Here is a 16,160-nt window from a genome sequence, read left to right on the forward strand (position 1 = left end):
ACTCAGCCACTGGTTCAATGCTTAAGGCAAATAATATCGGGGATAGGGGACTCCCCTGTGTGGTTTGCCTTTTGAGCTGAAGAAATTGGAACAGTATCCATTTACTCTAACCCTGGAAATCGGATCTCTATTCAGTGTCTTCATCCAACTTCGAAATATTGCATTAAAGCCCATTTTTTCTAAGGTATAGTCTAAAGTATATCCAACTCACCCTATCAAATGCCTTCTCGGCTAAGAAGCATTGAAGGGTGGATGGATCTCTGTGCTAAAGACTGGATATTGAAAGCTCTTCTAACATTGTTTGCTCCCTGGCGGCCTGGAATAAATCCATTTTGATCTGGATTAATCAATTTTCCTATATATTTCTGTAGTCTCTTTGCTAAAATAGAACAAAGAATCTTCACATCGGTACCAAGCAGGCTGATTGGTCTATATGAACTACATGCTATAGGGTCCTTTCCATCCTTGTGGATTACTGATATGATTGCCTCTGACCAGCTTTCTGGGGGGTCATGTTCATTCAGAGCATAAATAAAAACTTTACATAAAACTGGAGTAAGTTCTGTTGTAAATATCTTATAGAACTCACCCAGAAATCCATCCATTCCTGGAGATTTATTATTTTTTTAATGTTTTAATAACATCTTTTATCTCTAGTTCTGAGATTGGTTGTGTCAGTGAAACAATCTCACTTTCAGAAAGTTTGTTTATACAGATATCTCTAAAAATTTCGTCCAGCTTGCCTTTATTTTGTGGTGGATCCAAAGAATCATATAGATCTTTATAGAAGGCCCGAAGTGCCTCTGCTACATCGTTTGGGTTCGAAACCTTGGAGAGAGTTAAAGGATGTCTAATTTTCGGTACAACTCTGTTAGATTGTGCCTTTCTCAACTGAAATGCTAACAGACATCTGGCCTGGTTCCCCATCTCATAATACTTTTTGATTTGTGTATCTAAGTGCTCCTTCTGCTTTATATGTGAGCAACTCATTCAAGGCATCCCTACACTTTTGGAGGTTTTTCCAATCATCCTTGCTCAGTGTTAATTTGTGCCTTTGTTCTAATCTTTTTATTTCACTTTGTAACTGATTATATTTTTCGTTTCGGGATTTTTTTTTTCATTTGAACAGCCAAATCAATACATTTTCCCCTAATCACAGCTTTTGCACCTTCCCACAGTATCGAGGGGGAAACCTCCCCATTGTCATTTGACACAAAATATTCGTCAATGCATTGTTTTAATGGATTAAAGGAAGAAGGGTCCATCAGTGTGGAAACAATGAGCCTCCAATATTTGAAATGCCACTCAGAGCCTACTTTCAGTACAAGTCTAACAGGAGCATGATCTGACAATGTAATGGGTTCAAGAACACATTCCTTCACCTGATGTAGATTCTTCTTTGGGATGCAAATAAGGTCAATTCTTGAATATGAGCGTTGGGCTTTTGATATATGACTAAAAACCCTGGCACCTGGAGTCAATGCTCTCCAGCCATCAGCTAGTCCAAGCTCATCCAACATAATTTTTACTGCTTTAGACTTCTTGCACAGGGGTTCCCCATTGCCAGGTAATTTATCCAAACTCCTATTAAGAATACAGTTAAAGTCTCCTCCAACTATAACAGTACCTCTAGCTTCCCTGGCAAGTAATAAAGCTACTTCTTTAAAAAAGGTGGGGTTATCTTCATTCGGTGCATAGATGCTCATGATAGTAAACTCTTCACCTCCCATCGAGCCCATAGCTAACACATATCTACCCTGCTTGTCTTTAACCTCTTTTTCCACTACGAGGTAAACTGATCTGTTAATTAATATTGCAACTCATTTCTTTCTACTTTTAGGACAATATGAATAATAGACTTGATCTACCCACTCCCTTTTTAATCTTTTGTGTTCCATGTCTCCTAAATGTTTTCCATGTACTAGAGCTATAGAGCAATTAAGTTTTTTCAACTGAGCCAATACTTTTTTCCTTTTATTGGGGTGATTGATTCCATTAATATTATAACTAATTATGTTCAAAGTGGCCATGATACAATATATCACGGGGACTTCCGGTAGAGCTCATGGAGTGAAGTCGCGTTCTTGACTCGCTCCATTACCTCTGAGTTTTTCTTCTTATGATCAGCTATATTTTAATTAACCATTAAGGCATCGACTTTTACAATATTTTGAAATAAGTTGGGCTCTTTGATAATCGGATGCTTTTAAGGTCTGCTATGTCTAAGAATGGAAAAAACGGGAAGGACAGCAAACCTCCAGTTAGACCGAAAGGTACCGATTTTCCTCCGACTGAACCACCGGTGACTTTGAAAGCTATATCGGATCTAATTCAAAGGGAAATTTCAACCTCTATTACGGAGCTGATTCGTGCAGAAATTTAAATTAATTTCCAGAAAATTGCCGATTCAATCGATAAGATACAAACATTACGGAACATCAGTCGGCTATATCTGATCTTCAAAAATCCACGCAACAAAATGAACTCAAGATGGAGAAAATCGAAGAAACAATTAATGTAATGAAGAAGAAACTTGACTTTCTGACCTTTAAAAACTCTGACTTAGAATCCAGAATGCGACGGCAGAATCTTCGAATGATCGGGATGCGTGAAGCTGTTGAATCTGATAACCCTATGAAGTAGTTTTCTCAACTTTTAAAAGATGCATTTCCTACTGTATTTCCTGACCAACCACCGTTACTGGATCGTGTTCACAGAGTTCCATCATACTCGTCTAAGTCAGATAAACCTCGACATGTCATCTTACGTTTTCATTACTTTCAAGACAAGGAGAAACTGTTTCGTTACGTTTGATCTAAAGGTTACATTGATTTTTTGGATCTTAAGTTCCGATTCATGGAGGATTTCAGCAAACCAATTCGGGATCAGCGGGTTCGTTACAGATCTGTGATGTCGGAACTCTACAAGATGGATTTAAAACCAGCGCTGCTTTACCCAGCACGTATAAGGATTCGTACGTTGGATGGAGCCCTCCGTTTTTTTGAATCTCCATTGGATGCCCAGAATTATCTGGATCAATTTTCACCTTCAACATCTTAATCGTAATTTTTAACTATCTCCATTTGATCGGAGGTTGTGAATTTGTCGGCCTTAATTTTTTTTTGCTTTACATAGACAGAAAAGTTTATTTTTGATTAATTAATATGGTTACTAAACTTTCTTTCTATCTGCGTCATTCCTTCCTTTTTCCCAGGGGATTCTGGGTGGTTATTCCCTCAGCGTCATTCTACGTATTTCCTTTGAGGCCTTAAATTTTGTAGTTTTTAAATCTACTTTTTTTTGTAGGTTTTCATAACTAGTTTATGTTAATAATTTCATTTCTTTTTTTGTTTATTCATAGGTTCTGGGGTTTGTTGCGTTTTTTATATTTTCTGGCTTTTTCTCTTATTAAGTGTTTTTTTAATTGATTTACTTTTTTTATTCTTTTACTGTTTTATAACTAGCTGATCTTTTTTATATTTACACTTTTTTTTAGGGAGCGTCTATCAGAAGTCATGGGGGTAGTTTTAGTGCATGCTTCTTTCTGGCTGGTCTGTGTTAGATTTAGCCTTGAGGTCATGGGGTGGGGGGTGGTGGGAGGGGCTTCACGTTTTAGTTTTTTTCTTCTTGGGCTATGTATACTATTGAAGTATTGGTTGCGTTCCCCTTCCCGGTATCTCTTATTTGTTCTGTTCCCTTTCCGGGTTCGTGGGTCGAGCCTAACGTCAATCCTCCTTGTTGCAGGTTGACTTTAGGGTTTATGGAGTCTATTATTAATTTTGTCTCCTGGAATACTAATGGTCTTAACCATCCTATTAAAAGGAAAAAAGTTTTTAAAGTGTTCCAGAGACTTAAAGCACAAATTTTATTTTTACAAGAGACCCATGTGCGGAGGGGGGACAGATTACGTTTTTTTAAATTCTGGAAGGAACAACAGTTTCATTCGAACACTAAGATTCGAGGCGTCTCTATTTTTATAGACACCTCAGTTACTTTTATACAACATGATATTATCTCTAATCCGAATGGTTAGTGGTCTACTATTTAATAAAAAGGTAGTTTTGGTTAATGTTTATGCTCCCAATATGGACTGTCCGGAATTTTATAAATCATTATTCAATCAGTTCCTGAATTTGAATGAGTTTTCATTGATCTGGGGCGGAGATCTTAATACCTGTTTATCTCCAGCTTTAGACCGTTCGGCTCCTCTACGGACCTTACCTAATAAATCTGCAACTTTCATTAATTCATTCCTCTCTGATTCTGGGTCGACGGACATTTGGCGTTTTTTGCATCCTCAGGAAAAAGATTTTTCTTTTTTTTCACATGTTCATCATTCCTATTCAAGAATTGATTATTTCTTTATTGACTCTCGTCTTATTTCTTCAGTGATTAAATGTGATTATGACTCTATAACCATTTCGGATCATGCTCCACTTAAGCTTTCTATTAAAATTCAGACCAATACACAAAATAATAGACAGTGGCGTTTTAATTCGCTGTTGCTTCAGGACTCGGACTTTGTTAACTTTATGAATGAGCAGATTGATCTTTTTTTTACAATCAACTATACAGAGGATATTTCTGTGAACATTCTTTGGGATACTTTTAAAGCTTATATTCGTGGTCAGATTATTTCGTATTCTGCTGCTTTGAGGAAGAAGCTGAAGCAGGAGGAATTGGTAATTGTGGACAAGATTAAGGAAATTGATAAGAAATATGTTACAGCTCCCTCTGAGGAGTTATATAAACAAAGAACTGAACTTCAAATGGAACTCAGTTTATTACTTTCGTCCTCGATTGTAAACCAATTAAAGAAAACAAGAAGTGAATTTTATGTACACAGTGACAAAATTGGCAAACTGTTGGCTAACCAATTGAAGTCTAATTATGCTAAATCTCAAATTAATCAGATTTATAATCAAAATGACCGACTGATACTTGATCATGCGGGGATTAATCAAACCTTCTTTGATTTTTATTCTTCCTTATATCAGTCAGAGTCTCCTCGAGACTCTAAATATATGAATGATTTTTTAGATAACCTAGACTTCCCTGAGATTTCACAGGATATGTCTTCTATGCTAGATACTCCCATTACCACTGATGAGATTAAGAATGTTATTTCCTCTATGAACTTGAGGAAAGCTCCTGGCCCTGATGGGTTTACCGTAGAATTTTATAAATGTTTTGCACCTTCATTAATCCCTTGGCTCTGTAGGGTTTTTGAGGCTTCATTAAAACTTGGTAAACTTCCCGAATCTTTCAATAGAGCGTCAATCTCCCTAATATTAAAGAAGGATAAAGGTCCTGCTCAATGTGCATCTCATAGACCAATATCTTTATTAAATGTTGACTCTAAAATTTTTTCTAAGTTATTAGCAAACAGATTAGAAAAAGTACTTCCTTTCATTATTTCAGAAGACCAAACGGGTTTTATTAAAGGTCGTTACTCTTTTTATAACAATCGCACACTGTTAAATATTGTTTATACCCCCTCACAAAATGTTCCTGAGTGTGTTATCTCTTTAGATGCTGAGAAACTTTTTGATAGAGTAGAATGGCCTTACTTATTTAAGGTGCTTGAAATGTTTAATTTTAGCTCGAAATTTATATCCTGGATTAAACTGTTATATCATTCTCCTGTGGCCTCGGTCCGTACTAACTCTCTAAGCTCACCTTTTTTTCCTCTTTTTCGAGATACTCGACAAGGTTGTCCTCTTAGTCCTTTATTATTTGATATTGCATTAGAACCTCTTGCAATTGCCATTCGAGAATCTCCAAATATTACTGGGATAACTTGGGGCTTAAAGTCCCATAAAATATCACTCTATGCTGATGACTTACTTTTATATATTTCTAATCCTCAAAAATCCCTCCCTGCTGTTTTAGAGTTATTAGAACAATTTAGTCTCTTTTCAGGTTATAAATTAAATCTTAGTAAGAGTGAACTTTTCCCGATTAATAAACAACTTCCCTTATATCATAACTTTCCGTTTAAATTGATTAATAATTATTTTTCATATCTTGGGATTAAAATTACTTGTAAATACAAAGATTTATTTAAGAATAACTTTTTACCCTTAGTTGACCATATTATTCAACTTTCATCTAAATGGTTTCCTTTATACTTAACTTTGATTGGTCGTATTAATGCAGTTAAGATGTTTTTTCTGCCAAAATTTCTATATATATTTCAGGCATTACCGATTTTTGTTCCAAAATCTTTTTTTGATAAAGTTGACTCAAAAATTTCTTCATTTATTTGGCAAAATAAAAACCCAAGACTGGGTAAAATACATTTACAGAAAGCTAAGAGAGATGGCGGTTTAGCATTACCTAACTTTAGATTCTATTATTGGGCAATTAATATTCGATATATGAAATTTTGGTTACTTGACCAGGATATACTATCCATTCCTAAATGGGTAGCATTGGAATTACAATCTGTTCAGGGCTATACACTTGGCTCTATTTTAGGTTCCTCTCTTCCTTTTGATTTGAAACGCCTCAAACAGGTATCTAACCCGATAGTTAAATATACCTTACGTATTTGGTTTCAATTCAGAAAATTTTTTGATCTTAACCAATTTGGGCTAGCAATTCCTATTTTAGGTAACATTTTTTCCTCCCTCTTTTACGGATCGTGCTTTTCAAATTTGGAAGACTAAGGGTATTTCACGGTTTTTGGATTTATTTTTAGATGGTTCCCTTATGTCTTTTGAACAATTATCTAATAAATCTAATTTATCAAGAATACATTTTTTTAGATATCTACAAGTTAGAAATTTCCTAAGTACTATACTTTCTTCTTTTCCAATGCTTCCTGCTACATACATTTTAGATACTATAATTAACCTTAATCCATGTCAGAAAGGTGCATCGGCTATGATTTATAATATTATTATGAAACTTAGGAAAACTCCATTTGATAAGATTAGGGTAGATTGGGAACAGGAATTGGGGTCTATCATTTCCGTGGATGATTGGGGGCAGATTTTACAATTAGTCAATACTTCCTCTATCTGTGCTAAACATTCCCTAATTCAATTTAAAGTTGTTCGTAGAGCACATATGTCCAAAGATAAATTAGCTCGCTTTTATTCTCATATTAATCCTTTTTGTGATAGATGTCCGGGGCAGATAGCCTCTTTAACTCATGTGTTTTGGTCTTGCCCTACTCTGGAAACTTTTTGGAGAGACATTTTTAATATTATCTCAAAGGTATTGAATATAAATATCTCTCCTCATCCTATTACTACTATCTTTGGACTACCTAAAATTTCCAGTAATCTTTCTCCTTCAGCCCGTAGAATGATTGCATTTCTTACTTTAATGGCGAAAAGATGTATCTTACAACATTGGAAAGAGCTTAATGCTCCAACCACCTTTTTTTGGTTTTCTCAGGCGATATTATGCTTGAATTTGGAGAAAATTAGAAGCAATCTTTATGATTCCTCACTTAAATTTGAACAGACCTGGAGATCTTTTATTCAATATTTTCATTTAATGTAATTTTTTTTCTTCTCTTTTTTGCTCCATATTTATATACCCTTCTTGTTTTTTTTACTGTTTTTAATGGAGGTCGGGTTTGAGGACGTGATTTTAAGTTCTTTAACTCTACTTGGTTCCAAGTTAGCCCATTGCTTTGCTTTGCTTTCAGCTAGTTGCACGGTGGGTTTTTTTTGGGGGGAGGGGGTTTCCTTTTCTCTATTGAGATATATATATATAATATATAAAAATAAGTGTACTATTATGTTACCTTAGTATGTTATGTTTAAATTACATTGTTTGTATCACTTTTTTTTCTGTATTAATATCTCCTGTAATTTCATTATATTCTAACAGTGTATTAGTGCCTATATGGCTTACCTTTTTGTATACTTATTCAATAAAAAGATTTAAAAAGAAAGAAAGATACAATATATCACTTACTACATCACCACCCCCCTCCCACCTTCAACCAAACCTGGCATTTTTATAGTATAATAACTGAAAAACTTGTGATGACCTGCCAATGACTAGAGAACTATTTACAAAAGAATATAACTCTCAAAACACAACAACACCAAACAAGACTTTCAGAAACCCAGTTGGTCTTTTGAAATTCCTGATAAAACAAATTATTATAACTGCTTTTTCTCTTATCAAGACCAACCCCTGATAATAATTAGGCAGAGAGTAATGACACCTGCTTCTCTCTGGGGAACACGCACACAGTGCTATCACAGCTACAAACCACGGAGAAAACATATCCCCCTGGTTGAGTTGTTACCCTCCCTTGGTGATTCCTTTTCCTTTTCTGTCTCGGCCCACCCCACAAAACTGCATTGTATATCAAAATATGTCAGTTACGCTGCTAGCTAGCTGTACATGTTGGCGAAGACAGTTAAATGTTACTCACAACCAGGAATTTTTAATCAGTCCAAAGAAAACACCATTCTTAATACCTCCTTCTTTGAAAGAAAAAATATAATTGTCCTCCTCTTATGTCAGGAAAGCTCTCATGTCTGCCTCCAACAGCGCAGCGCTCCCTCCTCCTCCCCCCCTCCGCTGCACCTGCCATACCTCGCTGATGAGTCGCTGCTCCAGCTTCTCCCTCCCACTCACTGGCACGGAGATGCCCAGGTTGTTCAGTGTAGGTAAAACTTCAATCAAGGAAGGAAAGGTCTTCACTCCAACATCCAAGTTTATTCTCAGCTGCGCTGGGAAGCGACAACTTGCTTGCACACCTTTCTCCTTTAGCTGTTTGATTACGGCACGGACTTTTGCTCTTCTTTTCTGGACCTCAGGAGAGTAGTCCTGATCAAAATAGATGACTCTGCCTTAAAACGTAACTTGTTTTTGAGCCCATGCTTGACGCAGTACTGCCTCTTTTACTGTATAATCCAAGAAGTGCACAATGACGGAGCGTGGTGGTGCAGAGGGCACCAGCTCTGTCATTAGGGATCAGTGGGCTCTCTCAATGTGTATATTTAAGTCCTCTGGCAGCCGAAGCATCATTTTAATTAACTGTTTGACAAACGCCACCATCTGTTCTTTCTCACTACCCTCAGGTGTCTGATAAATTCTTAGGTTATTTCTTCGTAAGTGGTTCTGGAGATCATCGCAAGCCGCGGTAAGAGTGGCTTCTTGCTTCAACAGGTACTTAAGTGCTCTCTCATGCCAGAAACGTGCATCCTTGTTAGCACTAATTCTGGGACCTGAGACTCGGTAGATTTCTGCTCAAGTAGCTCCAGTCGTTCCTTCAGGTCTGTCACCGAAGTCTCCAGTTTAGATAGGGATGCCTTGGTGTCTGAAAATGACTCTTGATTTTCTTTTCTCAGCTCTTTCAATTCACGTAGTTTCATGGCCATATCTTTCTTCTCGTCGTCTTTGCTAGCTTTGGCCTATTCTGGTGCATGCTGTATCTGTTTGTCTTTGCTTTCTCTTTGTATTTCTTGTTTTCCAGTGTGTTTTGAAGTCCGAGACGCCATACTCGTGTTCCTCTACTCTTTACTTAGCAAAATTATCTTTCATAGATGGTCAGCAGTAATTTAACAGCTATTATTCCTCGAGTTTCATGGGAGGAAATGCGAGGCAGGTCAATACTGAATCATGGCATCACTGGAAGTCTTGAAAGCCTTTTTTAAACTAATATATTACATGGCCAAACATATCTCAAATGTCCTTATCTGCTGAGGTGAGCTATAATTTATGACCAGACATAAGAGATAAGAGCAGCTGTAGATCATGAGGTACTTTAAGATTGCTTGCTTGCTGTTCAAAGAAATTAGTAGAACATCAAAAGATTTTTTTTTTGTTTATAATGGCAAAGCCAGCACACAAAATGTCTTACAAAGCTTTCAATCCTCACTTTTCCCAAAACAAACTCAACAGCTGTGGATAAAAAATATGCTCACATAGAATACTGTGGAGATGTGTTAGATGATTATCTCTTTTGCTGAGCAAGATTCTCAATCATAAAGGAATAAATGCAGCAGCACATAAACAAATAGACGTATAGAATATTGGGTTAATGTTGACATGTAACAGCAGTATTTTTCTTGACCTCATAGCACTAGTCGAAATCTGCTTTTGTTGATGTTATGATTTTCAAGTTATGGAGTTCTGTAGCAGCCTGCCAAGCAATACTACAATAGAGATACAGTGGCATGCAAAGGTTTGGGCACCCCGGTCAAAATTTCTGTTACTGTGAATAGTTAAGTGAGTAGAGGATGAACCGATCTCCAAAAGTCACAAAGTTAAAGATGAAACATTCTTTTCAACATTTTAAGTAAGATTAGTGTATTATTTTTGTTTTGTACAATTTTAGAGTGAAAAAAAGGAAAGGAGCACCATGCAAAAGTTTGGGCACCCCAAGAGATTTGAGCTCTCAGGTAACTTTTACCAAGGTCTCAGACCTTAATTAGCTTGTTAGGGCTATGGCTTGTTCACAGTCATTGTTAGGAAAGGCCAGGTGATGCAAATTTCAAAGCTTTATAAATACCCTGACTCCTCAAACCTTGTCCCAACAATCGGCAGCCATGGGCTCCTCTCAGCAGCTGCCTAGCACTCTGAAAATTAAAATAAATGATGCCCACAAAGCAGAAGAAGGCTATAAGAAGATAGCCAAGTGTTTTCAGGTAGCCGTTTCCTCAGTTCGTAATGTAATTAAGAAATGGCAATTAACAGGAACAGTGGAGGTCAAGTTGAGGTCTGGAAGACCAAGAAAACTTTCCGAGAGAACTGCTCGTAGGATTGCTAGAAAGGCAAATCAAAACCCCTGTTTGACTGCAAAAGACCTTCAGGAAGATTGAGCAGACTCTGGAGTGGTGGTGCACTGTTCTACTGTGCAGTGACACCTGCATAAATATGACCTTCATGGAAGAGTCATCAGAAGAAAACCTTTCCTGCACCCTCATTACAAAATCCAGCGTCAGAAGTTTGAAAAGGAACATCTAAACAAGCCTGCTGTATTTTGGAAACAAGTCCTGTGGACTGATGAAGTTAAAATAGAACTTTTTGGCTGCAATGAACAAAGGTATGTTTGGAGAAAAAAGGTGCAGAATTTCATGAAAAGAACACCTCTTCAGCTGTTAAGCACGGGGGTGGATCGATTATGCTTTGGGCTTGTGTTGCAGCCAGTGGCACAGGGAACATTTCACTAGTAGAGAGAAGAATGAATTCAATTAAATACCAGTAAATTCTGGAAACAAACATCACACCATTTGTAAAAACACTGAAGATGAAAAGAGGATGGCTTCTACAACAAGATAATGATCCTAAACACACCTCAAAATCTTAATGGACTACCTCAAGAGGCACAAGCTGAAGGTCTTGCCATGGCCCTCACAGTTCCCCAACCTAAACATCATTGAAAATCTGTGGATAGACCTTAAAAGAGCAATGCATGCAAGATAGCCCAAGAACCTCACAGAACTAGAAGACTTTTGCAAGGAAGAATGGACGAAAATCCCCCAAACAAGAATTGAAAGACTCTTAGCTGGCTACAAAAAGCATTTACAAGCTGTGATACTTGCCAAAGGGGGTGTTACTAAGTACTGACCATGCAGGGTGCCCAAAGTTTTGCTTCGGGCCCTTTTCCTTTTTTGTTATTTTGAAACTGTAAAAGATGGAACTAAAAAAGTAATCTTGCTTAAAATATTAAAGAAGTGTGTCATCTTTAACTTTATGCCTTTTGGAAATCAATTCATCTTTTACTTGCTTAGCTATTCACAGTAACAGAAATTTTGACCAAGGGTGCCCAAACTTTTGCACACCACTATATATTCTGTATTATTCCTTTTCATATACTACCATTGAGATCAATATCCTTTGTGATGTTGCATAAGGGAGCAAAGCAGAATGTGATTCTTGGACAATGCACATTAGGTGAAATTGAAGTCAAAGATCTGAATGTGAAAAGAGTTACACGTAAATGGCATGACTGTTGTTTAATCAAAGAATTGTGACATATTAACTAAATCCATAAAGATATGGTGTGATTTGCATAACAACTTCAGAAGCTCACTTTTAAAATAGTTTTTAAATGCATTGTTAGTACAACTTTGGCAAACAGGAATTATTTTCTATTAAATATGAACTCAAATTCCAGACTCATTTGTATCTCTTCACATCCATTCTCAATAATAGTGACAACAGTTGGAAGAAACATTTACAATCCACAGGAACTTGAAGTTCTGGCATAACCTAATGTAGGACTGTGAGTGATGCTTAATAGTCCTACATCTGGGAGTTATAACACATATAACTAACGATTGACATTTTGATCATTTTCTCATCAGCTGATACAAAGGAAGTTTGTTTTGTTGGACTTCTAAATTAGTGTGTGTGTGTGTGTGTGTGTGTGTGTGTATACACACAGGCGCGCGCTTTATCATGATTTTGTTTTGCTTCCAATCAAAACTACCTTACATTGACTTATATTATTGTATGTTATTTTCTAGGAAACACTCATAGAATGGTGTGATGATAAGGAATTGAATCTTATTTTAACCACTGGGGGAACTGGGTTTGCCCCAAGAGATGTAACTCCAGAGGTGAGTATTTCCGAATAAGTATGCCAGTAATAATACTTGCTGAAGTTTTTGATTATTCTGGGTCTCATTCATAAAGTAATGCTTTTAATACACCGTTTATTTTCTTTATCTTATTAATCCAACATCATCATATCATGAATACCAATTTCACAGAAAGAGGTTATGAAATTCTTTATGAAAGCAGCAAACAGTAAAAGAAGGAAAATGGTGAGGTATTTGACAAGGTAGCAATTAGGAGGCCAGTAGTGAAGGTCCTGGTGCACAAAATTTAGGTAAGGCTGGTCATGCGGGTAACAACATGATTACTCTTACTTTGTCATAGATAAAGGCCATTCAGCCTATTGAGTCCATGCCAGCTCTCAGAGGATTTTCATTAATCCAGTTCCCCCATTTATTTCCTGTAACCTATTCTTTCTCATGTACTCAACAAATACCCTCTCAACCATCCCTCCCCCCATCATCACACACACTAGGAGTAAAGCATCCAAGGTTACAATCAGACCCAAATCACTGGAGTTTTGAGGCAGCTCATCACAGAGGAGGGCAAATCTTCAAGAATGAGATAAAAAGAAAAACTTTTTCATTAATGGAGAAGTATGATGAGCAATGTTTTGTAGGGGTCCACTTTGGGATGCAGTATCAGGCATTTGCCATCTCTATTTATTCTTGACGTTAACTAGTACAATAGATGAAAAACTCACCTGAATCAGCAAGTTAAATACTGTGGCAAGAAGAGCTGGTCAGAAGCTGGGTACCTTGCAGTGTGATTGATTTCCTGACCAAAAAAAACCCTTACCGCCATCTACAAGGGACAGGTCAGGATGAAATACTTGCCACTTGAAGCCCCAGCAACACTCAAGACGTTTGTCAGTATCCAAGGCAATGCAGTATTCTTAACTGGCATCCCTTCCACTTTCCTGAACATCCATTACTTTTACCATAATGCTGCTGTAACTGCCATGTATGCCATTTGCAAATTTCACTGCGGTCACTCATCTATGTTACTGCATCAGCACCTCCCAAACCTACCAAGAATAGCAAGGAGAGTAAATATACAGAAATACACTACCTGCATTGTTCCCTTTCTAGTTGCACACAATTCTGATTTGGAAATATTGTATATTGCCAAATCTCTATCATCACTTGGTCTAAATCAGTTCAAGAAGGTTGTAATAAGGGATGAGCAAAAATAAACAGATTTGCCAAAGAAAATGAATGAATAAATAATCATTAATAGAATTTTAACCCAGCCATAAATTTCTGGTTTACTTTTGAGTGAATGTTTTTACTACTCTCTTATTTATGCTACACAATTTTCAAGAGCTGCTGTTTGAAATAACCCAATGACAACCAACTCTCCCACAACCAGCTTGCCATTTTGCAGTCCTTTTTTTCTTGTTGATTGCTTTTCACCTGATGTTCCTCGTCCCCACACTTCCCATACCACCACTGTCAAAGATCAAGCAAATATTTGCCATTCATTAAAGTTGTGCTATATATGCACATATGCGCACACGCACGCATACACACATTATTGTTCTCTTATGACCTTAAAGCTTTGCAATTTTTCTACAAATTTATCTGCTGCTTTTTCTGTTCATATTTGATTAACTGTATCTTTACGTTTATTTTACATTCTTCACCTTTCACTCCATGGGTTTTTAGAAGAACACTTCTAATAAAATCTGCCTTTTGTTAAAATGCCTTTCCACAACTCATCAAGACTAGAGTTAAATTATGTACATATTTCATACCACCTCCCACGCAGCCCCCCCCACCCCAATACCTGTGTCCTATAATTTCAAATTCCAAACCAGAATTCAGTTTTCTTTTTTTCATTATTTGGTTGCACTGCTTAAATGTATACTGAATTCCCTCTGCTCCAGTCAACCATTTATATTGCTGTAGCTTGAAATTGAGAGAACACTAATCTTGAGTGAATTGTGATTAACAATTTATAACACTGAAAAAGAGCGCTGATCCTTCAGGTGGATGGCAAAATAGTGGGATAGTCTGATTTAATATAAAAATGCAGTTTGAACATAGAACTGACACAGTTCATTCATCTTAAATGGTGACATACATGATTCAGCAACAATGTGTTTAATCATATTATGTCTTTTTGAGTTTCAACTTTTAACCAAAAATGTTGACCTTTGAGAATTTTTTTCAATACTTTGGAGGATTACAAAATAGCAGTTTGATTTTGCTTGTTTGTCCAGAGCTGACGACAAACTTGGGGGAGAAGTATATCTTTCTGAAAATGGGGCGAAAGGAATGGTCCTTTCTGGCTGAGAGTTTTAAAAGGTCATTTTCCACATTTGATTGACAAATATAGTTCATTTCCAGATCAAATGCTATTCTTACAAAGATAAATTTTTAGCTTTGGATTTCAGTTGCATTCATTTTCCATCCAATTAAATGATTCAAAGAAGTCAAAACAACTTCTTTGTGTATTTATGAAAGAATGTTTGATGTTGAATTATCAGTGCACATTCCCATCACAGTAATAACACATCTCAATCCCCTTGTTTCAGTGATTTCCTTATTGGTTTTATTGTAATACTCCATACCAGAGAAAATACATTGTATCATTGGAGGAGCAGTGAGAATAAAGTAGCAGCAATTTGGTGACATATTTTTCCTAATGTCTGCCTCAGTGGAATTATCAAAAACTTGACAGGCAGTGAGCAGTTGTGGGTGAAAAATGTACTTTGAAAGTCAATTAAGAATTGCTAACAGAATTAACTCTTCTGCTCCCTATAGATGTATTTACTGCTGATCTTTCTAAGCCTTGATTAAGTTGGTGACTCACTGATGACATAATGAAGATCATTAACGTAAATTAAATCAGAGATTGATTAGAGTTCTATTGGCAGTGGGATTAATGATCCAAGAAAAATCTGAAGACATCTGATTAAATCTCTGATTTCCAAAACAGATTTTTGATTAGTATTGATTCAGAGCTATTTTTCCATCAGGGTATTTTTATTCTTTACATTGATCATTTCATTGTAACCTTCATAAAAAAAATCTTACCAGACAGAGATGTCATGTTCCTGAGGATTTTAGTAGAATGCTGAAAAAGAAGGCTTCATCTTAGAAACAGAGTGAAAGACTTCATCTTTTCCCCATTACTGCACACAATGTATAACACTACATAATGCCTTGCAAATCTTCATCTGATAAGAAATTTTTGATTTCTATATTTGCATGTAAGTAACTATCTTAACCTCTGAGATATTGCACATTCTTTCAAGTGATTAATATTTCAATTCAAAATAATCAATGTGATTCCAGACTTCTTAATTCCAGTCGCAAGCTCTATTGATTCTCCAATGCTTTTCTTAATAATGTTTTTAAATATGATATTTCAGCCTGAATCTCATGTACTTGAGGTGAAGGTGGGTAGGAGGAAGGAGTCCACCTGTTTGCGTTAGTGACAAAGTGGTTCTCTAGCAGTTTTATTTTAATAATGAAAGATATACCAACTAGTGGAGTGGTGTTGCAGCAACAAGCTTGCACTCAACATCGGTAAGGTGAAAGAGCTGATTGTGGACTTCAGGAAGGGTAAGACAAAGGAACACCTATCAATCCTCATAGAGGGATCAGAAGTGG

The 16,160-nt window shown here is 36.5% G+C and overlaps 1 protein-coding gene across 5 annotated transcripts in view; it reads left to right on the forward strand.

Moving 5' to 3' along the window:
- The window catches only part of LOC140201773 (gephyrin), a 667,155-nt gene that overhangs the window by 417,841 nt on the left and 233,154 nt on the right, over nt 1-16,160 (forward strand). For all 5 annotated transcript variants that reach the window (XM_072266422.1, XM_072266442.1, XM_072266431.1 and 2 more), the window contains exon 4: nt 12,450-12,542. In XM_072266422.1, coding sequence (XP_072122523.1) covers nt 12,450-12,542 — 93 coding nt within the window. The remainder of the gene's footprint in view (nt 1-12,449; nt 12,543-16,160) is intronic.

Source organism: Mobula birostris, chromosome 1 (assembly GCF_030028105.1).
Source record: "Mobula birostris isolate sMobBir1 chromosome 1, sMobBir1.hap1, whole genome shotgun sequence".
In the NCBI taxonomy this organism is placed as follows: Eukaryota; Metazoa; Chordata; class Chondrichthyes; order Myliobatiformes; family Myliobatidae; genus Mobula; species Mobula birostris.